Genomic DNA, 26458 nt, shown 5'->3' on the forward strand with positions numbered 1-26458 from the left:
CACTTTGGGTGCTTCCCTAGAGAGCTTGGGCCTAGCAGTGTTTGGAACATCATCAGTTTACTGATGTACCAAATGAAATTGATGTACCAAATGGTCAAAAAGAAAGGTTATTTTAAACACCCACCCTTGGCAGAAGGAAAAAAGGCATCAAAGAGGATCTATTTGTCAACCTCCTTGAAGGAAAGGGAGCAAGCAAAGGGAATTTGCTCTCAGGATAAGTGGGCTGGAAAGAGGCCAGCACTGAAGTTTCTCTGCTCTGCTCTTACCCATCCTTTAATGGGGACCAAGCTGGCCCAGGAAACAATGTGAAGGCAGTATTTGAATAAATAGCATATCAAGCAGTCAAGAGAACTCATTTAAAAAGAGAACTCAAGATTCTCAGGCTGATCCCATCCAAATATGTAACAGATCTTGACCACATCATTTGCTCTTCCCGGCCCTTCATTTTCTTGTCTATAATATGAGATTGCATTTCATGATCACCAAAGTCCAATCGAATCTAAGATTCTGTGTTGATGCCCTCTCAGATGCAGCTGGTATATATAAGATTTAAAGAAGAGAGAGGAAGGAGTCTATAAATTTGGGAGACATTTAGATGGTAGAGTGGGGAGGGAGATGGAAATAAAGGAGGCAACTGAAGAGGGAGAAAAGGATTTTATCTGGGGGGAAGTATCAGAACCAGAGATATGATCAAAGGAAGCCCAGTTAGGTAAGGACTGAGTCTTAGCAGAGCATCAATGATTTAAGAGAAGTCCATTGGGGGAGGCAGGCATCTCATTTATTCTAAGGTGTTAATTTTCCCCAATCTTTTATTCTTTAACAATATATACAATCTGCAGGAACATAATATACCAACACCCTATTCTATGCCAGGCAAGTCTCCTCACTTTTCCCCAAACATATCTTACTTACTCTTCCTTTAATCTTTTAGGAAAGGCTTGACTGTTCACCCTATGCCTTAGTGCCTATCCAAATCCTATTTCTCTTTTCAAGACTCAGCTTAAGTCCTACCTCCTGTAATTGTGAAATAAATTGATTTCACAACAGACTGACTAGAAAGTAGCTCCTTACACAATACAACCTTTGAGCTCTGATATGGAAGAGCAAGGGGGATTTTTGTCCATGTAAAAATAAATCGAACAAAATATATAATCTACTTCATTCCCTTTGTCTATTTGAGATCTATGCTCAAAAGCTTAACTCAAAGCTAAGATCTTTTTCCCTTAAATGGCATAGAAATGGGAGCAGACAGGCCTAAAGATAGGGGAGTCCTAGGTTCAAATCTGGCCTCAGACACTTCCTAGTTGGGTGACTCTGGGCAAATCCCTTAACCCCCATTGTCTAGCCTTTCTCCCTCTTTTACCTTGGGAGTATAATAATGAATAATCTCATTCTTATAGAAGCAATACACAGAAATGACTCTAAGAAGGTAGGTAAAGGTTTTATAGATAGGTAGGTCGGAAGCTCCATGAGGGCTTGGCTGGATGATGATGGAAAACTCTTGAGTATGGAAGTTTGGCTTTGATAAGCCAACTAGGGGTATCATCAATGCAAATCCATTACCAACTGAATCAAATACTGGTCTGGATTGGGCCCATTTCAGAATAAATGTCATAGTTTTATATGCCTGAAAAGGAATGATTTTGTTGAAAAGTAGAAAAGGCAGTCAGGACCAAGGAAGGCGAGCCCAAACTGGCCTCCATGTTTCTAGTAGTGGTGGTAATAATAACCCCACTACCACCACCCTTAGTACAAAAAGGTTTGCAAAGAACCTCCAAATGTCATCTCATTTTATCCAACAAAAACCCTGGGAATAGGTGCTCTGTTATCTCCATCCAACAAATAAAGGGAGATAAAAAGAGGTTGAGTGACCAGCTTTGGGTCAAACAGTAAGTGTTAAGAGACCATATTTGACCTATTTTCCTGTCTAGCACCTAGATCACCACACCACACAGGTACTTTAAGTGAAAGCTCCAGACATGGTGGGTGCTCTCCTTCAGGACCAGCAACTAAATGTGGTGGAAGTAGATAGAGCACTGGGCCTGGAGCCAGGATCATTCTTCTTCCTAAGTTCAAATCTAGTATTAAGATATTTACTAGCTGTGTGAATAATAAGTCACTTAACCTTATTTGTCTCAATTTATTCATCTGTAAAGTGAACTGGAGAAGAAAATGGCAAACCACTCCAGTGTCTTTGATGAGAAAACCCTAATGGAGTTAGGAAGAGTCAAATAAACCCTAAATCACCACCCTCCTGGGTCAGACAGTATACTGTCTGTGGCTAGACAGAACATTGTACATCCAAAGAACTAAAATTTTAAGATAAGGGCTATATCCTATTTTTAGGTCCACCAGTTTTATTACTGGACTTTCCAGCTACATCATTTAATTAGAATCCAAGGGTGTGTGAACTTTAAAGAAATATTTGTATAACTTTTTAAAATAATTTTTGATAGTTCCTTCTTGCAATCCTATGTATATTATTTTACACATTTAAGATCATTATTCTAAGAAGGGGTTGCCAGGTGGCCAAAAGAGTTCCATGACACAAAAAAAGTGAACATCTATATAAGAAAATTTCCTCAGAAATCAGTTCATCTAAATGCAGCCAAGAAGGACTGAATTTGGAGGGATTTAAAAGTGACTCCCCCTTCCCCCCATAGAAAAAGCTAAAGGAAGAAAGAAGTGCTTTTATATTGCTAATGGCAATTAATCGCCCTGAGGGAGGAGTATCAAAGGAAGGCCCCAGTACAAGCTTTAAGGGGATCATATTTGTGTATGAATAGCAAAAGAAGACTGGTTTTGAATGGCTTTTTTTAGCAATGACAATAAAATAAACAATCAGTCAGTTCTCAATTCTTTAATTCTATATGAACAAAGTGAGCCTGTAAGGAAACCTATAGGAGAATCCAAAGCAGGAATATCTCTAAAATTTTAGTCTAAAGAACTAGGTGTAAAACATTTTAGCCTTCAGGTTTCACCAGCTGCATTAGAGATGTGCCCCAAAGACTAAATAATAATGGGTGTTCATATTTAACTTGAATATTATCAGACCTAAACAAGGTGAGATAGGGATGGGGGGAGGGGGGAGAAGGGAACTGAACAAAAGACCATGTGAACAACAAATGGCACACAGTAATCACCCAAGTTTGCTCATCTGTAAAAGAAGTCCCCTGGACTACTTTCAACTTCAACAAAAAATTCTCAAGCACCTATTAGGAGCAAGTACAAAACTAGGTACTGAGTGAGGGTAGAGGTTAGAAGAAGATGAAATATATCAGACCATGGCCTTAAGGAGGTAGTTTTTTAAGTCTCCAAGGGTTCTATAATCCTGATGATTTATGGTAAATAAAATAAATAAATCTGATACAAAATAGGCAAAGAAAATACATTCTAAATCTGAATCCAAATTCTTCTATTATCTGCTGTTTCAGATTACTGGTGCAGATATTCTAATGATTTCTGCCTCCCTATTACATGATGTCATCCCCATTTGAAAAAACTAGATGAAATAACCCCTGATGAACTAGATGAAATAATAAACCCTGATGGGTTTAGACTTACAAATTTAGACTCTACAAAACATCTTCACTAAGAAGGTCCACTCGTCCTGGTTTAAATGAAGGGAGTTTGGTTGCCTTCATAGCACAAGGAGGCAGAGGGATTTGAGGGCATGCACTGAAACCACATCTGGCTATGCAAAGTTATCAGTCAACTTCAAAGAGAAAAGGCCAAAATGCTCTCCATGAGTTAAGCTGCTTCAGTGCTCTGTGTTGAGTCTTTGGAAAGAGAATTAAGGAGAACTAGAATGAATTATCAAATAGAAGGAATTATGCATTTGAGTGTTTTGCAAAAGTACTGTGTCATTTTAGAGCAATCTGATATGTTTGCTCAAGTCAAAAAGGATGACCTGCAGGCCCTTTCCAGTACTATCTTTAATTAGGGACAAAATTTTTACTGTTCAAAGTCATAAAGATGAAGGGGAACAATAATCTTTTAACAATAAAAGGTCTTTTAACAAAACCAACAAAAAAAAGCTATACTATCTTGAAGAAAAAGCAATGATTCTGATCTTATTTGTAAGATATAAATCATTTATTTTTCAGAGTCTCTCTAGGCAAGCCCCTCACTTAGTATATTCTGAAGTTCTCATTCCCTACCTGCAAAGATAATCAGAACTTTACATATTAAAACATAAGTTTGATTGATTCTTCTTCCCCAGATGATCTTTAATGATTTCTGGGTCATTTTCTAAATAATAGTTTCCCCAAAATCAATAAAAACAACCAAGATAGTAAAACATTAAGAGGCCATAAAGGGCCTAGCTTTAAAAAAAAAAAAACATTTTGGAAGTTGTACATCACAACACATTTAATTGGTTTACAATCCAAATACAAGGAACAGAAGGATAAATAGCTCTTCCCACTCCCCCCCCTCCACCTCAAGGAGGGGAGTGGGGAAGCACTACTACTAAAACTGGCCAGATTTTATGGAGGAACCACCTTTTATTTAGTTGTTTATTGTTTGGTTTAACCCACAAACCCACACAGGAAATGAGGAGAGTAGACACCACTCTGGGAGCAAAAAGCCTATACACCTAACCATGAATGTTCCCCCTCATTGTCTTTTACTGGGCACTGTTCCTGAAGAGACAGGCAGGAAAGCAAGACAGGAAGAGAGGAAAATCTGACTCCAAATTTTTACCCTGAGCAATCTGTCATAAACCTCCCAGAAAGCACACCAGATGTCCCATGCTGAATCAAATAGGTAATGGCTGAGGGAGACAATTTTCTCCTTGGGTTGCTAATAATAGTGCCTGGGCCAAAATCTTAGCCTTTTGCCATCAGTCAAAGGTGTGTGTGAGATGGTCTGGGCAAGACAAATTGCTACTGTCAAGTTAAAGGGTGGAGATAAACTTTAAAATAAGGTTTTCTGGCAATACTGTCAGCCACGGCCATCATATTTTCCTGGTGATGTCACTACAGATGTAGGGTTCCCTCTCCCTGGCGTCAGCTTGGCCACTCTCCCATGCCCATGGAAAAGCCTGCTTGAAAGACAGCATCCATTTTTCAAATCATGCTGAGACAAAACCTGTTGGGTCAGTTTAGAGTGACTGGTTAAATCTTCTCGTGGTGAAGCTACATTAACAAAAGTCACACCAGAACCAGCAGCGTAAGAGCCCAGAAACAGAATGGAGCTTATGTTTTTGCTGGAGGACTGACAGCTTCACTGCCTATATGAGTGAAGCAAATTCCCCAAGAAGCCCGTTTCCAGCGAGACAATAAAACACTCGACTTTCCCTCCACCCTCAAATAAAAGCTTCAATACCAAGAAATGAGCTGAGAAAAAGAAAAAAAAATCATACTTTTCTAGAGTCAAAATAAATGGCAGCTCAAATGGTTCCCTTTTAAGAAATTGACGAAAATCCTATTTTTAGATACTGCTCAGGCCTGGACTTTCTAGACTAAATCTGGCTCCATGCAGAGGATGCAGGAAGCATGACAATTTATATGTTTAATGATAATTTGCACTACAGAGTGCTGTGGACCCCTTCACTTCATCTGACCCTCTCAAACACCCAGGAAGATAAGGAAACGAAATGACTTGCCAAAAGTCAGATGGTCAGAAGAGTTAGAATCACTCATAAACCATTAAGAAAAAAAAAGAGCATAAATGCCTGCTAGTGCCAGAGATACAGTACAAAGAATTAAATGGCCTACCTGCAATGGGCTAACATTTGAATATAGAAGGCAACAAGAACATGTGTAAATTCTAGAAATAGGGCCTGGATTGGTGATGTTGGGGATAAGAGGAACTGCCGGGTAAGAAAGCTCTCTCCATCGATGCAAGCTGGCACCTTCTTTGCATGACCTTGCCATGGACCAGCCAGCCAGCCAGGATGTGGGGCTCTGGCAGGACATGAACCCCAGGTTTTCTTGGCTTCAAGGGTAACTTTCTATTCCCTATATCATATGCTTCCTGTGTGTATGAGATACATGCAAGGATATCTATATATATATGTGTATGTATCATATATAAACCTAAAACATACTTTTAGGCATATAAATACATGTACTTTTAGATGTGTATTAAATATGTACACATAGATTATGTTATATATACACATAATTTTAGACATCTTATACATATGTGCACAAAATTTGCATTGTGTATATATACTTTTAAACATTAAATACACATTGGAAATATGCATTATACGTATTATGTACACAGAAATATGTTTTTAGGCAGATGTTCCAAGTCATGGAATCTGTACTGAGCGCTGGAAGGGTCTTTTGAGGCTATTTAGTCCAATATATGAGAAAAAAATATATTATATATGTATTTATATATTTTAAAATATATAAGAAAACTGAAGCCTAGGGAGACTGTTATTTGTCCAATAAGTTCAAATTGGGGGTAAATGGTCAAAGTTCCTTTAAAAGTTTTTTTTTTTGAACCCTTACTTTCTGCCTTAGAATCGATACAAAGGCAGAAAAGCAGTAAGAGCTAGGCAACTGGGATGAAATGGTTTGAACAGGGTCATAAGAATTATCTAAAGCCACATTTGAACCCAATTCTAGACCTGATATTCTATCCACTGTGCCACCTACCTGCCCCTTGGCCATTTTAATTTTATTTATTTATTTTTTAATTTTTATTTGGTCATTTCCAAACATTATTCATTGGAAACAAAGATCATTTTCTTTTCTTCCCACCCCCCACCCCCCACCTCTCCCACAGCCGATGCGCAATTCCACTGGGTATCACATGTGTTCTTGATTCACCATTTTAATTTTATAAAATTCAGTTTCATTTGTTGGGTCTTGATCCTTCCATCAACACTGCTGTCATCATGTCCACCTTTTTTTGTTTTGGTTAGTTGATTTTATATCAGTTTATAAGGCTTTTCAGTCTTTTCTGTTTTTACCATTCTTAATCATCATTTCTCTTAGGACAAAGATGTCACATTCATATGCCACAATTTATCTACTCATTCACCAAGAAATGGGTGTCTACTTTGATACTAGTTCTGTGCTTCTAGAAAAAAGGCTGCTATATTTTGGAGGATATGAGTTGGTTTTTTTTGTTGTTGTTAGTAGATTCCCTAAAGTATACGTAAGGCAGGAGAATCTCTGGATCAAAAAGTCTGGACATTTTAGCCATTTTATTTGCACAATTCCAAATTGCTTTCAAGAGTGGTTGTACCAATTCACAGCTCCAAGCAGTATCAATGTGTTTGCTTTTCTAGAACTCCTCTTACTTTGTATCACAATTAAAGCTCTTTCCTACCAGTCTAAATTGTTTTGCCTTTTGAAGGGAGGGAGAATAGGGGGCAGTGATGGTAGGATGCTGAGAGCTGTGATTTCATTGTTGAAATTCAATCTCCCAAGACAGATCAGCAAATTCAACCTTTAAATAGCCTGCCCAGAGTTCACTCATAATTTGGACTCTATCTACTATGCAATGCTGTTTCTACTCTTATCAATCAAATTATATTTTTATTGAAGAAGGAATTTTCTGTAATCCAAGAGAATGGAGCCATTTGATTATATTGAAGACAGCGTGGACTCAAAAATTCCCCAATCCATCCTCCATTAACATTTTCTGTCCCAATAAATGTATAGTAAAATTGCAGAATAAAAAAGGAAAAGACTATTTAAAAAATATTCTTCCTCCAAATTGCAGGTGGAAAGGGAAAAGTCAGAACGAAGATAAATCTCACTTACAAGTCTCTCTCCGGAGAGAACCTCAAGTAGTTTGATGAGCATTCGTCCATCTCGAAGATCAGTGTATAAATCTGTGATTCGACAGGACACACGGGCAAGATGTGAATTAACCCACTTGGTAAAAGTCTTCTTTTGTACAGCCTCCCGCTCATCTGAGAAGAAAGGGGGAAAAAGTTTTAATTTCAACCATAGTATTAGCGATCATGTACAATGAACTCTGCAAAGGAATAAGCATGTTCTCCCATTCTGACGAGCAGCATCCTAAAAGCACAGTAAACCCAAATGCTAACAAAATGGCTACTTTCCTCCTTCTTTACCAAGGGCATGTTTCTGAAAGTCAAGTGGATAATTCATAAACCATCACTGTCTCATTCCCTTGGTTTATTACTCGTACCCTTCCCAGCGAATACACCAAGATCTTCAGTTTAGAGCCAAAAGGAACCTCTGAGGACATCAAGTCCAGCCACCTTGTTTTAGAGATGAGACCATCAAGGCCCTGAGAGATGAAGTGAATTTATCCAAGGCTGTATCCAAGGTGTCAGAAGGGGGCATGGCTCTGGCCCCTAACACCAGAGCCAGTCCTCCTGACTGAAGCAAGATGCCTCCCAGCTCTTTATAATGTTCAGTTCATAAAACTTAGAATTCTTATGCAACAAATACTGATTTGACCCTTACTACAAGCAATCCGTTGTACTAAGGGCTAGCCGAAACTGAGAGCTGAGAAAAGAGGAATATGGGAGAATTCTAGCTATTTATTGTTCCCTGCCTCTCAGAAGGAGAGGGTAGAAAAGACACTGTGTCCATAACTAAATCAACAAATGTTTATTAAGTGTCTGCTAGGTGTCAGGCAATGAGAATACAAAGAGGCAAAAGGCAGCTCGTTCCATACCCTTGAAAAACTTACGATCTAATGGGAAAGACAACAAACAAAAACATATAAAGCAAATCATACACTGGATAAACAGCAAATAATTAACAGAGGGAAGGCACCAGTATTAGGATGAGTAGAGGAAGATTTCCTATAGAAAGTGAGCTTTTAGTTGGACTAGAAAGAAGTCCCAGAGGATCCAAGGATTAGGACCCAAGTGTTTTATCTTTTTAAATGAGACCATGAAATTTTACTAATATGAATTCTCCATAAGGAATGGAGGTACCAACATACTCTGCAATTTAAAGCATTAGAGAAATGCCTGGCTGCTGAGAGAATACATGACTTCCCAACGTCACTGAGTCAGCCTTTGTCAGTTATTTCTTTGAACCCAGATCTTCAATACTCCACAGTCAATTCTATTCATTTCATATTAGATTCATATCTTATTCATAATCATAAAGTGAGACTGCTTCTCCCTGAAGTCAGAGACCACCTTGATTTCATATTTATAACCTTACCGAATGCATAGCATAGTAACTGGCATGTGGTAAATACTTAATGTTTTGTCCATCACTCATTCAGTGACCTTTTCCATAATTCTATTCATCCATCCATCCATCCATCCATCCATCCATCCATGAAGCACCTGCTAAATTCTAGGGACTGAGCTCACAACTAGGGACAAGGCAGAATCCTTCAGTCTCCATGGAAACTGAATGCCCTCTCTTCCCCTTCAGCCACAACAAGCCCTACATAAATTACATAAAGTGCACTCAATTAAAAGAAAGGCTTATGGATTCTGGTTCAAGTTCTACCACTAAGCAGTACCAGTTCCAAGCTTTTGGGGCTGAGAGAGGACAGGATTAAACCAAGTGATCGCTAAGGTCTATTTTTAACACATTCTATGATTCTTTGAAAAGGTGTGCTATTCCCTTGTGGACAAGATAGAATTATACCAGTCGAGGATGGTTTGGGACCATAGTTCTCAAAGTTGTGGTCTCAGGGCCCCTTTACACTCTTACTGATGGCTAGCACTTCTATAATAATTTAAAATTTACAAAGAAACAGTATCTCATTTCATTCTCACCACAATCCTGAGAGGGAAGTACTATTGTCATCTCCATTTTACAGAGGAGTAGACTAGGTATAGAGAGGCTCCAGGATCACACAGCAACCTGGGGCAGGATCTGAACTCAGATCTTCCTGGTTCCAACTATAATTTCTTTTTCTCCACTGAACCACCTACCTGCCTATTGAAGGCCCCCAAATATCTAATATAAAATGGATTATAATCATCACTATTTACTCTAAAACTTTATTTAAAACTGGTCAACTTTAAAATATTAATTCATTTTTAATAATAATACAATAATAAAAATTAAAAACCCATTATACATTAACATCAATGTCATTTTTTTATTAAAATTGATTATATTTTCCCAAATGAGAAAAACTGGTTGGGTTTTGGTGCTTTTAATTCTGTTTTATCCAAAAAAATGGTTTAGTAAGACGAATCATGAATCAGGAGGTCAGGGTTGTGTATCAGTAGTGGTAGCTTTCTAACCAGTTAGCAAGCAGCATGCCCTTGAGCATATCAAAACTTCCTTGAGACTCAAATTTCTCATCTCTCAAATAAGGGAGTTCTACTCAAACGACCTTTGGAGATCGCTTCCAGCTTTAAAATTCTGGCTATGTAATTAAAAAAAAAAAGCGATATCTAAAAGTTTGATTCATTAAGTAGTTAAATTTTCTACTACATCCCATTGGAAAAGAAATTGAGGGCTTGTCCACTACACCCTGTATTCCCATAGCCCTTGGGGGTCTTCATGGAAGGCCTACTGTTTAAATCATATAGAGTATTCTCATAGCCTTTGGCTGATAAACTATACATTGGCCCCCCCACCTACACCAAACCTTCCTAATCTTTGCCCATCCAAATCAATGATCATCGATTCCGACAGCTCCATTAAGTATAAAATTAAGCGGAGGCCAGAATCTGGGGCTATTTGTGTTGGGACAAAGTGTTTTGTGCCATAAGAGCTCAAATATTTGTTCAGGTCACTTTGACCAATATCCAGGCAGCATTTCTGTTTCCAAGTGCCATGGCTATATGAATGACGAGGGAAGAAAGACTGGCTGGGATTTGAGTCCCAGGCATTTTATTCCATGCTAGGTACTGCTTTCTGACCAAAACACAGCAAGGCCAGGACAAAGCAAGCCCAGGCCCCGTGCCCTGTGGCTAACCTGCCCTCTTCCCATGCTTGACAAGGCTGGGTAAAAGAACAGCAGCGGCCTATGTGAGCAGACATCCTGCTAGGGATTAGTGGAGCCTGTTCTGTGGAAGCCATCCAACCCTGTATGCTAAGTCCTTCACCCTGGTTCCAGGTGCCCTCAAAGGGCAAAGCTGGCTCACAGGGTCCTGGCAGCCTCCCGGGCGAGTGGGGGACAAGGCAGAGAAAGGTGAGGGTCGCAGGAGCTAGAAAGAGAACCGCTGGAGGAAGGAGTAAGAGAAGGCCCCGCAGAGTTATAGAAGGTAACTCCATGGTAGAAGGCATTCATGAGGCTCACTTTTTAAAACGGAAGGCTGAGGTTTTGATCCATTTGTCACCAGGTAAGCCTTACTGCACCTCTCTAGCATTACCTGAGGGTCAGTGGATAGACAGCCAGACCTGGGGGCAGAAGGACCTGGCTTCAACACTGGCCTCTCCTATGTCCTAGCTGTATGACCCTACAAGTCACTTATCCTCAACCCCCTCGTCCTTAACTGCTCTACTGCCCTGGACCAATGCGTAGTATCTGTTCTAAGACAGAAGATAAGAATAAAATAAAAATTAAAAAACATCATCTGAAGTGGAGTCCAGTTCAGACTCTCAGACTCTCCCAGCCCAAGAAACAAGATCAAAATTAAACTGTTTAGATTAAGGTTTTAATAAAATAACACAATATTTGTTCTTTTGCCAACTGCTAATCCACTGGATGGATTTCACATTAAAGGGAATCTTTGCTTCTTTTAGGTTAAGATTAAAGAATCAACAGACTCCTGAATTAGAAAGCACAAAACATTAGTTTCAAAAGACAATCTTTCCCAGGGGCAGCTGGGTGGCTCAGTGGATTGAGAGTCAGGCCTAGAAAGGGGAGGTCCTAGGTTCAAATCTGGCCTCAGACACTTCCCAGCTGTGTGACCCTGGGCAAGTCACTTACCCCCCATTGCCTAGCCCTTACCACTCTTCTGCCTTGGAGCCAATACACAGTATTGATTCCAAGACAGAAGGTAAGGGTTTTAATAAAAAAAGACAAACAATCTTTCCCCATAATACCCCAATGCAGCCTATTCCCCAGAAGAAATGAAGCCAAACCCTAAAGTTCATTCCTGCATGACAAAGTAAAATGACAGAGATGCTGTACTGGAGGATAATGGGTGCTGGGAGCTCAGAGGTCAGAAGCTAGGAAAGAATGAAGCACCCCAACCCGAGGAGCTTTTGGAATTTCTTGTGACTGTTCTAAGCCAAAGAGGGGAAGCGAAGGGAATATTTAATCCATCAACTATTTATTAGGTGCCTACTGTGTGCCAAATACTGTGTCACTAAGACAAAGATGAAAGAGTCCCAGCCCTCAAGGAGCCTGGATTCTCTTGGAGGCAAATTATATAAATAAATATACAACCTTCCCCCCAAGCTTACACAAAATGAATACAGACACGGTCCACAGAACCGTGGGACAGAACCATCTAGCTCGAATTTGTATCTGAAAAGAATCCCCTTCATGAAGGCCTACAGTGCGAGGCACCTACCACCATCTTGGCTAAGGCAGCATATTCCACGTCTTGGGAATTTTAATTATAAAGAAAAACTGTCCAGCACGGGCTTCATTCTCTATTGGCTTCTGACCTCACCTTTCCCTGCGCTCTCTCTCCCTTCCTCTCCCCTCTGCTGATCTTTCAAACAGACTGAGAAACAACCAGGGCGTGGAGGGGGCTTTAACAGAACCATGGGAATTCAGCTTAATTCCACATGCTCAGCCTACACACAAACAGAGCAGGAGCTCAAGGGGAAAAATTATTAGAGGATGTTTTTGTCATCATGGCACTTCCAGCCTAGCAGAGATGCTCTAAAGCATGATACACGATTTCAATACATGATAAGGGAGGGACTGTGGAGAGTTCATTAGCAGATCAGACAAGAATCTCACACGATGTATGACGTGAGGATTCGTTATGATCCGGCACTAGTGTGGCTCGCAGGGAGCACCCAGAGGGAGCTAGACAAGACCAGTACTTTGTGAGGTCTGAGAGGGAGATGCTCCTTACTGATCCCACTTTGGGGAGAGGGATGGGAGGGTAGGAAAAATGTGATCTGGACTCTAAAGGATGGGGAGAATTCAGCAGGGAAAGAAGAGAAAGGACTCTGATGGGATTCTTATTATCTTGGGTAATGTGTTTGCATGTTGTCTCCTCCATCTGATTGCAAATTCCTCTGAGGGGAGAGACTGCTTTTGCCTCTTTTAGCACCAAGCACAGTCAGGTATATAGTAGGCACTTAATAAATGTTTGTTGATTGACAGGCTGAGGGAAGAAAGAACGGAACAAATTCTGGTTTGAAAACAATTTGTCCTTTCCTAAAGTGCTACATCTTTAAGTTAAGCTGTCTTGGGTATTTGGTAGAATAGTATAGTGAAGGAATGAATTTCATTTGCTATCAGTAAGGCCATGAGAAGCACGTCGGGACCCCCACCCCTCACCCCATCTCTGTCTCTATCCTAGGAAGAACCTTAAGAGAGAAAAGCAAGATCTGAAATGGATGGCGGCCAATGCCCATGCTGAAGTGGAGTGCTTTTTGATGTGAAACTAGAGATGTGGCCATACCGAATACATGGATATTGGAACCTCTAATGATCACAATAATATTTCTACTGATAAAGCCTGATTGCATCGGTTTGATACTATAATGGCCTGTTATCTTCATCAGTGCAAGTTCTTTCCTCTACCTTAGAGATTCTAAATCATCTAGGCTTTAGCAGATAACCTGTGAATTGTGGTAAGAAAAAAAAAACCAGACCATGGCTCACTTGGGGATGAGTCCCTCTAAATTTAGCTAGTTTGGTTTAAGGACACAGCTTATTACCTACCTCACTGGACCAAGAAAACTTTCCAACTTGCTAAGACTTTTTGAAGGAACAATTTTAAAAACAAACACAGAAGAAACTAAATAGTTAAAGGCACTGATGTGAATATAAAATATTTCTTCCCATTTCACAACTGGGCTTTTTTCTCTTGTAAGTTTCCTCATTTGTCTACTAACAGACAAAACTGTCATATATGGTTCTCATCTTTCAAAGTAAACAGTATACCAAGTTAAACTAAAATGTTGAAAGTCCTATTTGTTTCGCAGTAACCATGACTGAGCACTCCAATTCAAGTCAGGCAAAATGTACATAGAGACGTAACTGTAATAAGTATTTTAAAGCTGACTCACCCCAGGAGCTGACTTTCATGAGACATGGTCAGCTGTCAGACAATTAAATTTTATACCAGGTTTTGATGAATTCCTTTAAAGAAAAATTTAAAAACAATTTCCCTCCTAACACACACAAAAACACAACACAAAAGAAAAGATCTCAGATTGGGGGAAGAGAAGGGAAGATGGGAGGGAATATATCACACATACACAAACATTCCCCAGGAGCAGACCAGAAAATACAACATGCAAAATGCATAGAGCAGGAAACAGGAAACAGACAACTGATTGCATTGATAATGCAGAATCAAACTGTTATCTTGAGGCCACAAGAGGAAGGAAGCTAATCTTTTGAAGGAAGACAGCTCTCACCTCTAAGTCAAGATTACTCTAGGAGCTTCCCCAACTATTTTTCTAGTTACAACTTACCTATGTTCTTTTATACATGTTTTTGCGTAAGCTACGTTAATTACCTAGTTGATTAAATAATAAATGAATAATCGTTACCTAAATTAGCTGTACGTACACACACATATATACACATTATTTATAATGAATTTTAAAACTTTTTCAGTCTAAACTAGATCCAAAAGTGAATAAGCCAGAATTACACAGCTTCCTAGTTTTCTTACATTTGACTACCTTGTATATACTTTACTGTCCAGTGACATTTATCTTCTTGCTGTTTCCACACTCCACTATCTAACCCCCAGACCTCCTTCTGGCCTCAACCTTCTAGCTTCCCTGCCACTCTTCAAGATTTGGTTCAAGCCCCACCTTCTGCCAAAGTGCTATTGGGCCCTGCCTTCCCTACCTCCAGCTGATGCCTCCTCTATGAGATTATTTCTAATGAACCCAGGATCTATCTATCTTGTACATGTAAACTTGTTTTCTCTTTAGAATGTGAATTCCTTGTGGAAAGGGACCACTAAAAAAAAACTTTTTTGGATCCTTAGCACCCAGCCTAGTGCCTGACACACTTAATAAATTATTTTTAACAAGCTAAAAGTGTCAAGTTACTAATATAAAAGATTAAGACAATATTTTGCTTTTCTAAAAAAAAAAAAATTGATATTATTTCCCAGAGTTACAGTGCTGTATGATTACTATATAAATACTATAGTTACTACATAAATACAATATACAGTAAGAAGATGCAGATCTGCCTAGTCATATGGATATGGCTTAAGAAGATGATGTTTCCAGGTAGTCTTTGGAAACTCCTAAAAATGAGACTACTTTAAATAGTTTTAAAGGAAAAAAAAAACAATTCCCACATATACAATGATTTAATACATGTTATATTACTTAACCTTCACAACAATCCTGTCACACATAAGTAGTATCATCATGTGCATTTTACAGATGAGAAAAATGAAGTTTAAGCTGCCCAAGAGTCACATATCTAGTATAAGTGTGTGAGGCAGGATTTGAGTGTAGGTCTCAATTTTCTCTCCACTAAATTATGCTTCTCAAGAACCACAGTCACGATCAGAACCCAAGCAGATTGCTACACTTTAAATTATTAAACTCCTAAGGCAGCAAGATAAAATTTGTGTAGGTGAACCAAGAAGGGAGGATCATCTTAAATAGGGATACCTGAGAATATTGAGGGGGAGGGGTAGAATTATATAATTGCACCCTGACTCTTCAACAGACATTTAATTAGAGCTTATCTGCATGGAATACTCCAACCAAAAAGTTAATTCCAAATTTTATCTACCCAAAAAGTGATGAACATCAATCAATCAATCAATCAATCTATTTTCAGCTCCATGACTCCATTTCCTCACTTCTGAGTCTAAATTCGCCTAGCAACATGGAACTGCATGGAGAGAGGATTTCAGTTATTTTTATCTATGTCTCCTATAGGTTAAAAAAAAATTTTTTTTTCACAATCTACACAAGCAGTGCTGAACAGGGAAGGACCCAGGAAAACAGATTCAGAGGAGCAAGAGTTCTCCAAAGCCATCCTCCTTTATTTCACTTGGATGAGGAAACCAAGTACCAGGCGGTTAACTAAGGATCGAGGAGGGTGCCCTTAAAACTCCAAACTTTTGCTTCTGATACAATCAATCTTCTCCGGCTTTCCAGGATTCTTAGGGCCATAAGAGTTCAGGTCAGCAGTGTAGGGAAGATAAACAGATCTTTCTTTCATAGACTCAGTCACATTATTGTCAGGCATTCACATTGCCCTCTTCAGTTTTTTCATAAAGATGCTCAGAGAGGAATGATGCTGACAATAATGGACAATTTCAAAAATTCCAGCCTCTTACAATTTCTGAACGCTCTCCTCTTTTGTAACAAGAATGCCAGAAGAAAGAGCAATTCAGAGATTGTGGTAATATAGGGGGAGGGACAGGGAACTTTAAGTCTGAGTCCCAGAGCTATTGCTTATTAGCCCTATACCTGTAGACAAGTCAACCTCTCTAGTTCTGTTTCCTCATCTGTAAAATAGGGGAAATAAAACTTGCAAGCCTCAACTCAAAGAATTGCTAGAAAGAAAAAAGTTCTTTGCAAATTTTAAGAGGGTATCATCTGACTCAAAAAACTATCATCTGTGAAACTTAAAAAAAACACCCAGGCCCCCACCCAAACACACATTAGGGTATGCTTGATCACCACTCACACCCCAAAAAAGACTAAAGAAAAAGAACAAAAAGATCACTACACATCCCCATGAAATTGGTTTATCTTTTATTGGCAGACCATTGTCTGCTCAAAATAAGCAGGCCCTAGAAGAATGCACTATAGACATTCAAATTTGAGATAAAGCATTACCTCCAGACAAAGGACTAACATAAAACCCATCTATCAAACTGGAGAATGGCCAGGCCAAAACAATATTATTTCTGAAACATGGAAGGAGTAAAAAGGTCATTAATGGGGCGCCTTACTATAATAATAACATAATAAAAACTAGATGAATAAATCTACAAAAGAATAAACACTAATCTTTCTCTAAAGTATCTTACGTAAGCCAACATAGTTTCTTCCACAAGAGTAAACTAACTTTTGGACAAAATGTTGGGGATGGACATGTATGTTGATAAAAATTTAACTGGGGCATTTCAATCTCAATGCCAAACCAAAATACTAGACACCTATGTATAGTCAATGTAGATGCTTTTTAAATTCCAAAGTGGGGTGGGGGAAGGAAATAAAGGTAATCTCTTAGGCTTCAAATTCTTTAAAAAAATGAAGGAGTGGGGCAGCTAGGTGCATTGAGTCAGTGAATTGGGAGTCGATCTGGCCTCAAATGCATCCTAGCTGTTTGACCCCTGACAAGTCGCTTAACCTCTATCACCTAACCCATATGCTCTTACTTTGGAATTAATACAGTAGTAATGATTCTATGACAAAAGGTAATGGTTAAAAAATAATTAAGGGGTTGGACTAGATCAGGAGTTCTTAAGATGCAGCCTATAAGGGGTCTATGAACTTGAATGAACCAACCTTTAACTGAAATTTAGGATTTCCTTCAATGACTTAAAAACATTACTCTGAGAAGCAGACTAGAGACATGCCCCCTGAACCGAGCTCTACAGTCTCTTAAATATACACACAACATATATCATACTTATAAATGGATTTTTAAAGTTAAATTTCCTTCTAAAATCTTTTGGGGGGGGGGTCAGATGGCCAAGACAAGTTCCCCATAGAGGACACTTTACTAACATATTTTGGATAGCAAAGGCAGCGAGGGGACTGGGATCTCAGTTACCCCAGAGTATGAACCAATGAAGAATCCTAAAACTTGAAATCTGGAAGGGATATTACAGGTCATCAAGTCCAAATCTTGATGAGAAAACTAGGGTCTGCAGGGATTTTTTTTTTAAGATTTATTTATTTTTTGGTTACAATAATCACTTTATTTCCCTCCCTCCCCCACCTCCATCCTCCCTTCCCACAGCCGATAAGCAATTTCATTGGGTATTACTTGTGTCCTTGATCAGAACCTATTTCCCTGTTGTTGTTTACACTAGGATGTTCATTTGGAGTCTACATCCTCAACCACATCCCTTCATCCCTTCGACCCATGTATTCAAGCAGTTGTTTTTCTTTGATGTTTTTACTCCCACAGTTTTTCCTCTGGTTGTGGATAGTGGTTTTTCTCCTAGATTCCTCCAAGTTGTTCAGGATCACTGCATTGACACTAATGGAGAAGTCCATTACACTCAATTGTACCACAGTGTATCTATGTACAATGTTTTCCTGGTTCTGCTCCTTTCACTCTGCATCACTTCCTGGAGGTTGTTCCAGTTCACATGGAATTTCTCTACTTTGTTATTCCTTTGAGCACAATAGTATTCCATCACCAACAAATACCCCAATTTGTTCAGCCATTCCCCAATTGAAGGGCATCCCCTCATTTTCCAATTTTTTGGAGCTATGAATATTCTTGTACAAGTCTTTTTCCTTATTATCTCTTTGTGGTACAAACCCAGCATTACTATGGCTGGATCAAGGGGCAGACAGTCTTTTAGTGCCCTTTGGGCATAGTTCCAAATTGCCTTCCAGAATGGGTGGATCAATTCACAACTCCATTAATGTCCCAACTTTGCCACACCTGCAGGGATTTATTTAGAAAAAACTAAATGGATTTTTAAAAGTCTCTTTGTTCAGACATTGACATACAGATGACCAATCCACTGAGCTAATAACATCAGTGCATGTATTTGGGACAAGTTCTGCAGAAGGACAATGATTTGAATCTAGAATTGAATGAGAGAAAAGGAACAGCTGTTTACGTTTAGAAGCTGTCCAGTGCTCTTTTTAACAATCCCAAGCTGTTCTCCAGAGAAAAGATCCATCTTTTCAACACAGATGTTCTCATAGCAATGCTTTATGGATACAAATCTTAGTTTCACAATCTCCATGGAATGGCAGGTGAGCCAAAAGGCAGTGGAGAAAGATGAAAATGGGCACTTACTAACATCGGAATTGTCATTATTAAGACATGTAGCACTAAGCAACAACAGAAAAGATTTTGTAAAAGTGATTCATCCCCTTGATTGGAGAAGCATCATGGCACAGTACAAATAACTATGGCTATGGAAATAGGGAATGTAGGTTCAAATTCTAGCTTTGCAATTTATAATTTGTGCAACCTTGGGCAAATCATTTAGCTTCTTTCCTTACCTGTAAAATAAGCAAATTAGGCTCAATGACCCATAAGGTCTTCAATGGGATTAAATATATTATTCTAGGAAAGAAATTCTGGGAAAAAAGTACTAATGCTTTCAACAGGTTATCCATTATGCCATTTAGGGTACTTTTATAAACCACATGCCAGTGACCCTACATCATCACTCTTGATCCCAGAAGTAACTTACTTGGTCCAGCCCCTCACCATCCCTTTGCCCTTCACATGCTATCAATTCCAGTGGCTCCAGATTGCCTCCAGGATTAAACAGAAAAGCCTGTTTGGCTTTCCAAGCCCTCCATAATGATGCTTCTTCTTACCTTCCCAATCTTCACATTCTTTACAATGAGTTCACTTACAGTGAAACTGGTCTCCTTTCTGTCCCTGCCATATGACATTCCCTCTCCCAACTGGGCATTTTCCCTACCTTTCCTTCCTTCTGGCATTCTCTCCTTCCTCTCAGCTAGCATTCCACCTTTTATGGAAGCCCTTCCTTTAGTGCCTTCCCTCTGTTGATTACCTACATGTTAATGAATCTACATCTTTACATATGTCTCTTCTGTTAACCACTTCTTGAAGAGCAGAGATCTTTCTAGCACAGTGACTAGTTCATAGTAGGGACTTAGAGAAAAGTTTGTTGACTTTTCCTTCACACACTTTTCCTTAGTTTTGACGTAGATGAATGTGAGATCTCATAGTCATCACACTTAATGCCCCAAATTTGAAAATAAGTGTCTGTGGCAATGGAAAGATTACTTATTCATCTTTTAACAATACTCAAATATTTATTGAAGACTCAATGTGTGCAAAGCCTAGAGGAACCTGAAGGATGCAAAGAACAGCCCTGTGCAAAATTAATTTCTTTGCCTTCTGAGAATTAAGTAACTTCAACTCCTAATTATCAGGTAACTCTATAGTTCTGCCCAAACTGTTAAAGTTTGGGCTTAAAGTTAAAAAGTAAAAGTTTGGTATAAACTGCTAAAAATACAATTCTTCTAACTTCCTCTGTGGCTTCACTAAACCTCACCCATTTGCTAAACTATTGCACAAGATTTCTTTTGAAGCCAAGTAGCATAAAGTTTTGGTGTTCTACAAGCTAACATTTTTACTGCCTTATGAACTAGAGTTACCAGTGCATTCTCAAAAAGGATGGTTTCAAATTAAAATAACATCAACTACCACCACCCCCATCTTACACATATGCATAATGAAACTATGGCATGATAAATTCACCATAATGTGTCTCATGCCAATAAAAGTGTGTTTAAAAAATTAAATGAGGTGAGAAGGAAAAAAATCACCATTTTCTAAAAAATTGAAAAGGGCCATATTAAAACATTTAAGTAGGTTTTCTACAGTGTACAATATATCTGACTATTTTAATATATTTAGCAGCTTGGATTAAATGACCTAGGTCATACTTAAACTCACTAGCTGAAGTAATTTTTTTTTCTTCACTTAAAAAATTTAAGTGATACGAAGGCAATGATGGGGAAATTGCTGGTTGAAACCCAAGCTTCAAAAGCCAAGTTTTGATTCATATTTATATGTGTTCCACTCCAAATTTCCCCTAGGACAGAGTTCAGTAGGGACCCAGACCTAAATCCAAATATCACTTTTCTTTGTCCATATGACTCTTCTCCCATCCATTATTTCAAACAAATCTCTTGGCTCCTCCATCCTAGTTCATCTTTAATATTAATCTTGTGCTTGTGTAATTGCTCTTATCTTGTGAATAGGACTAGGTCCCACCCCAACACAAGACAGGTGTACTAAATAACATGGAAACCATATTTGGCCATAAGATAGGATGGGGGTTGGGGGGAGAATCACACCTTATAGCTCTGGGAATTACTGCAAGCTATTTAGATACTGTCTGGGAATCCTATTGGTTGAAGAGATGATTTATGAGTTAATGGGTACTTTTTTGTTTAATGAAGAACCAGGCCATTTATCCTCAATAACCACCATAAAGATGACAATCTTAGTTTAGAGAGGTGGAAGAAGTTAACAGATGGGTTCATTGGATGCCTGGTAAATCTTCCCACTTCTAATCCTATAAATAGAGCTTCTCCTGAGATTTAGCCTGGGTCCTTGGGCTTATAAACAAAAAACAAACCCCTCTTGAATAAGTGTATTTAATAGATACTTGCCACCTTGAATTAATTATGCATTTTTAAGAACTTTTGTCTTATCAAAACCTTTCAAAGTATCTAAAGTTTTGTTCTGATCCTAATAGGCAGCTGAAGATTATTTTGCCATCTGTGTACAACCTCTGGTTGCCCTAAACACTGGAAAGGCTTCAAATATAGGTCTGGTGAGTGGACTGTATGTATCCGGCTCCTAAGGATAAAGCGAAAATCACAAAAAGATGGACTGTAGTTAAGACTGCGCTGTCCACCTCCAACTCTCAAAGACCTTCTTGGGAGTTTGCTTTGTATGATGAAGTCCTGGAAGAATTAGGAGAGCTAGTTTTTTCATGGTTTTACAAGAGTGTTTTACTTCTATTTTTTCATTCTCCTAAATCTCAGGGTGAGACTCCTTTTTTCTTAAATAGCAGCTCTAAAAGAGAAGAAGAATGCAACACTACATCTTTACTCCTGACTACTATTAATTAGCCATGTGACTTTGGGCCAGGTGTCTCCTCTATAAAAAGTATATGGTATTCAAAACATAGTATTAAGTTGAAGAATGATACTTTAACACTACTCGAAGATGGGGACTGGACCCAATGGTTTCTTGTAGCTTTATGCCCCTCATGGTGGAAGACCTATGACCAACAACTTTCCAAAGTGACTTGTCCTTCAGCGACAATATCAAATAATTAAGGCTTATAAAAAAGCCTCAAAGACCACCTCCCTATGCTCCCCAATCTAGAGCTGGAAGAGACCCAGTACAATCTCTTTGTTTTGCAGATAAATAACCTACAGTACAGGAAGGGTGACATGTCCAAGGTCAAATAGGAACTCCTAAGGGTCAGGCAGGATACGGACCCAGGTCGTCGGACTCCAGAGCCAATACTTTTCCCACTGAACAAGAAGCGTGGATGGGTTCTGAGTAGCCCAGGCTAGCCCAAGACAGAGGCACCTGGTGACAGGTGTGGGACATCAAGGAGATAATGCCTTGGAGGATTCTAGTAATTCGGACCTGTTTTAAGTGAAGAAATAATCTGGGTGTCAATTAGAGGCTTTTAACTTGGGTTTTCTCTTTTCACCTTCAGGCAGATGCTCAAGATAGAAGGATGCTTAGATTAACATGGTTTAATGAGACCTGAAGCATTTGGCTAATTAGTGTGTAGAGAAAGTGATAGTAACAAGAACCTGTTTGTTCTTCTATTTCCTCCTGGTTCAGGGCAGTTTGGGTTACAAAGTGATTCCAGAAAAAAACTTCAAATGAGCCCTAGCCTGACAGGTGAGAAATAGCAAATAAATCTATTCTGTAATGTAAATATTCTGTGCTGTTGGTAACAGCCCACTTCGAGTGATCCTCAAGACTCACAGGACAGTGGCAACTCATGCCTGGCCACAATTCTCTATGAAGTCAGGGTCCTTCTAGCTCAATAGTTTCTCCATCTGAGCTATTACTATTCCCTCTTTATGAGTCTCAACAACTTTTTGTTCTTTCGGGAAATTCCCACATGTGAATTCTACTCTAGATCATAAAAAATTCTCAAAGGATTACTGACTGTTATAATTAAAAATATGAGGCTGCTAGTAGTTTTATAACTTTATTAAGTCAAAGTAGTAGTAGTAGTAGTGTAGTAGTAAAAAGCAGGAAAGGTAGAAGTAGAGAGATATTTAGTTGGCTTCCAAGATGGATTGAAGCTAACCTCCAACAAGGGTTCCTCCTGTCTCCATGCTCCAGCCAGAAGACCTTGATATGCTCCTGGGTCTCCCTATATAAGCTGTTTTCTCTGCTAAAAGCCTCATAATTTTAATTATTATATGACTAAGAGAAGAAATCTTGGAATCTCTATTGCTCTAACTGCTTGCACTTTTATTTGGTAATTAATCACACAGTGTCATATATTTGCTGTTTGTGAACCTTTCATATTTGATGTACAAACAGTTAAGTAGGATCTCGCTCCTGGCTATGGGAGAGAGAAGTCTATTGTTTTGCTCAGGAATAATTCTATTTCTGTATCAAGTCCCATCTTGGCAAGGCTTTCAAGGTCCTCTCTGGTATCATCCTACCTACACCTAGAATTCTTCTTCATACTTTCCCTCCTCCTTCTCCCACCAGGGCCTTCATCTTTTCTACCTACTCAAATCTCCATTCTTCAAGGCCCAACCCTTTATGAATTCTTCCTAGAAGGAGAGCTCATCATTATATCATCTTTGTCATTTAAGAGGCAGCAAGTCAGCAAAGTAGATAGGAGCATGAGATCTACAGTTAGGAAAATACGAATTCAAGTTCAGTCTTAGAAACCTACTAGTTGTATGGACTCTGGACTTAAATCACCATTTGCCTCAGTTTCCTCATTGGTTAAATGAGGATAATTATGGCACCTAACTCTCAGGGTTGTGGTGAGGATCAGATAATATTTGTAAAACACTTTGCAAACCTCAAAGCATTTCTAATAAATATTAATCATTATTATCATCCTATTTAGAATGTATGCTACTAAAGTTAAGGGACCGTGTCTTACAGGCTTATGGATTTTAGAGGTTATTGAGTAAATGGTGGTAACTGAAGGGCATCTAATTCAACCCTCTCATTTTACAGGTAGCCAAAACAAGTTCTATGATTTATCCAAGACCACATAGGTAAATAAATGGCAGAGGGACCATCTAATCTTTTAGAACAGATATTTGTGGATTGGAATTTTGCAACAAAGGGATTTGTGACACTAATGGAAAACAAGGATGAGGACAAGGTATGTCCTTCCTCAAAGAAATTGTCACTTGCTCTGTTTAATGTTCTTTTAACTGTTTTCTCAGTCTTGGGAAAGGACTGAAGTTGGGCAAGCAAAACTAAAAGACCTGTCAAACTGAATCAGAATTTTGCTGAAGGACTTGCTGTACTGAGACTTTTGCTATTTCTAAAACCAGTCCTGTCGCTGTTCCCGTCTTTCCTTCTCCCTTTTCTCTCTCATATAATATTCTAGTACAGATGAGAAAAATGTGTTCTGTTAATTATTTACCTAAACAAAGCCATACTGGGCTGTCATTAACTTCAGGAAACACCAGAAAGCAGTTCTTAAAAGGGAGAAAGAGGAAGGAGACCTATTCAAGCCCAGCACAGGAGAATAGTTTGTTTAGAACCTATTTCCAAAGTAAATATGATTAACCATTCTAGCCTACTTACTTTTCAATTTACAGGATGTGTCTGTCACATTACTCTTTCCCACGTGATCCCCCAAAACAATATAGTCATTTTAGTCTAATCCGTTGGCTAAAACCTGTTTCTCCAATACTCAAAGTCCCCCAATAAAGGTCAAAAGAATTAGCACTTTATGGAACTCAGACTTTAGAACCACTTCCTTACACATACACCCCAGCTTTGCCTTCCCTATCTTGTCTCCATCTCAAGACTCTATTCTTTAAATGCTTAACTGAGGCTGAAGATGCAGGAATACGTCCTCCCTACATGAGTTGCCTGCCTGTCCCTCTCCTAGTCCAAGAAATGGCCTAGACTATCACCATCAGGGTTTTTAGACTTGGACAAGAAGCCTTTAGACACTTTCAGGGCCGTGTGTTAGCCCTACAGTAGAGAACAGAGACGTATGGCCAGAATCTCATTGCTGGGGACGGAAGAATGGGAGCAGAGCTGTTTTCCAGCAGGAGAGCCCTGTCCTAGGACAAAACAAAGCGTAATCACTTTCAAGGCCTTTTGCTGTCTGACTGGGCCCAGGGAGGTGACTTCACTGGCTTGTGGTTATAGTTACGTGGTGGAAGAGGAAAAGAGAAAACCGAGATGTCCCGATTCCCAGTCAAATGCTGTTACAAAAGTTCAGATTCGAGTAGCATCTCGGAGATGAACCTTATAGTGGGTCAGTAATGTTTTCTGGGCCTAAACAATGAATGAATCAATAAAACATGTATTCATGCTATTCAAAATGCAGGTCTGTCATTGTACTAAATTTTAGGGATAAGAAAACAAAAAGAAAGAAAACCCATGTCATCAGGGAGCTCACATTCTAATGGGGTGGAGTTAGCACATATAGGGGGGAATGAATGGCAGGGATGGTGAATGGATAATATAGTCACTGACTGACACAGACCCTTTTCAGAAGGTATGAAAAGTCTGAGAAAATATTTGTAAAATAGAAGAGAGGCAAGCTGGGTGGCCCAGTAAAGAGATCACCAGATCTGGAGTCAGGAGGACCTGGACTCAAATTTAGCTTCAGACATTTCCTACCTATGTGACCCTGGACAAATCACCTAACCTTATTTGCCCAACCCTTGTCCTTCTTTCTTAGAGTTGATACTAAGGCAGAAGAAATATGAGGTTTTTAAAATACATTTTTAAAATATCCTTTGGAAAAATAAAATCTATAGAAGATACTAGAAAGAAATTCAGAGGTGCAGATAAGCAGGAAAGCTTTGGAACAAATATTTTGAATGTCATTTTTTTTCAAATCAAGCTGTATATAATAAGAGATTTGTGGTCTCAAGTATCTTATTTTCTGTTCTTTGTTCGAAGAAATGTTAATATGTTGTCACTAAAAAAAAATACTAAAGTCAGAAATCTCCAACCTCCCATAAAAGCAGAAGTTATAAGATTTGATTACTATTCTAATGCTATATCCTATTATAATTAGTTCCAAATGGGGTAATATAACTTGTCCTTCCCTCCTCTCCAATGAATAAACAAAGCCAATACATACCTGTAATAGAATGGAATCATTTTTAAGTAGCAGAAAAAGCAAAATATTCCAAATATGGGCACTTTAAATATAGTCGAACCTAACCCATAAAAAGCTTGAATATTTATAAGGAAACAAGGTAGAACATGCATACTATGCCTTCACCCACTCCTAGGTATGTTTCAATTTGGTTTTCATTCAGCACTCAATGGAAAATTACTTGGGTAAGAGGAAAATATACCAATATTTAAGTTTTGACATGTGACCACCCACTTCCCAGGCATGGGTCAGGGCCCCATGAAAAAGGTATTCCCATTTTTATAGAAGGGGAAGTCAAGTCAAAGAGATTTAAGAAATTTTTCCACCAGAAGAAGTCACTGTCAGGTTTAAGAAGAACTCAGGTCTAGAAGAGACTTCTGAGCCAGGCCTCTCTGAGAAATATATTGTTGG

General features: G+C 38.9%; 1 protein-coding gene across 5 annotated transcripts in view; it reads right to left on the minus strand.

Annotated features, from left to right (window-relative positions):
- Nucleotides 1-26458, minus strand: part of SPTBN1 (spectrin beta, non-erythrocytic 1) — a 255169-nt gene that overhangs the window by 97977 nt on the left and 130734 nt on the right. For all 5 annotated transcript variants that reach the window (XM_056814010.1, XM_056814011.1, XM_056814014.1 and 2 more), the window contains one exon: nt 7731-7882. In XM_056814010.1, the coding sequence (XP_056669988.1) occupies nt 7731-7882 (152 nt within the window). The remainder of the gene's footprint in view (nt 1-7730; nt 7883-26458) is intronic.

Source organism: Monodelphis domestica, chromosome 1 (assembly GCF_027887165.1).
Source record: "Monodelphis domestica isolate mMonDom1 chromosome 1, mMonDom1.pri, whole genome shotgun sequence".
NCBI lineage: Eukaryota > Metazoa > Chordata > Mammalia > Didelphimorphia > Didelphidae > Monodelphis > Monodelphis domestica.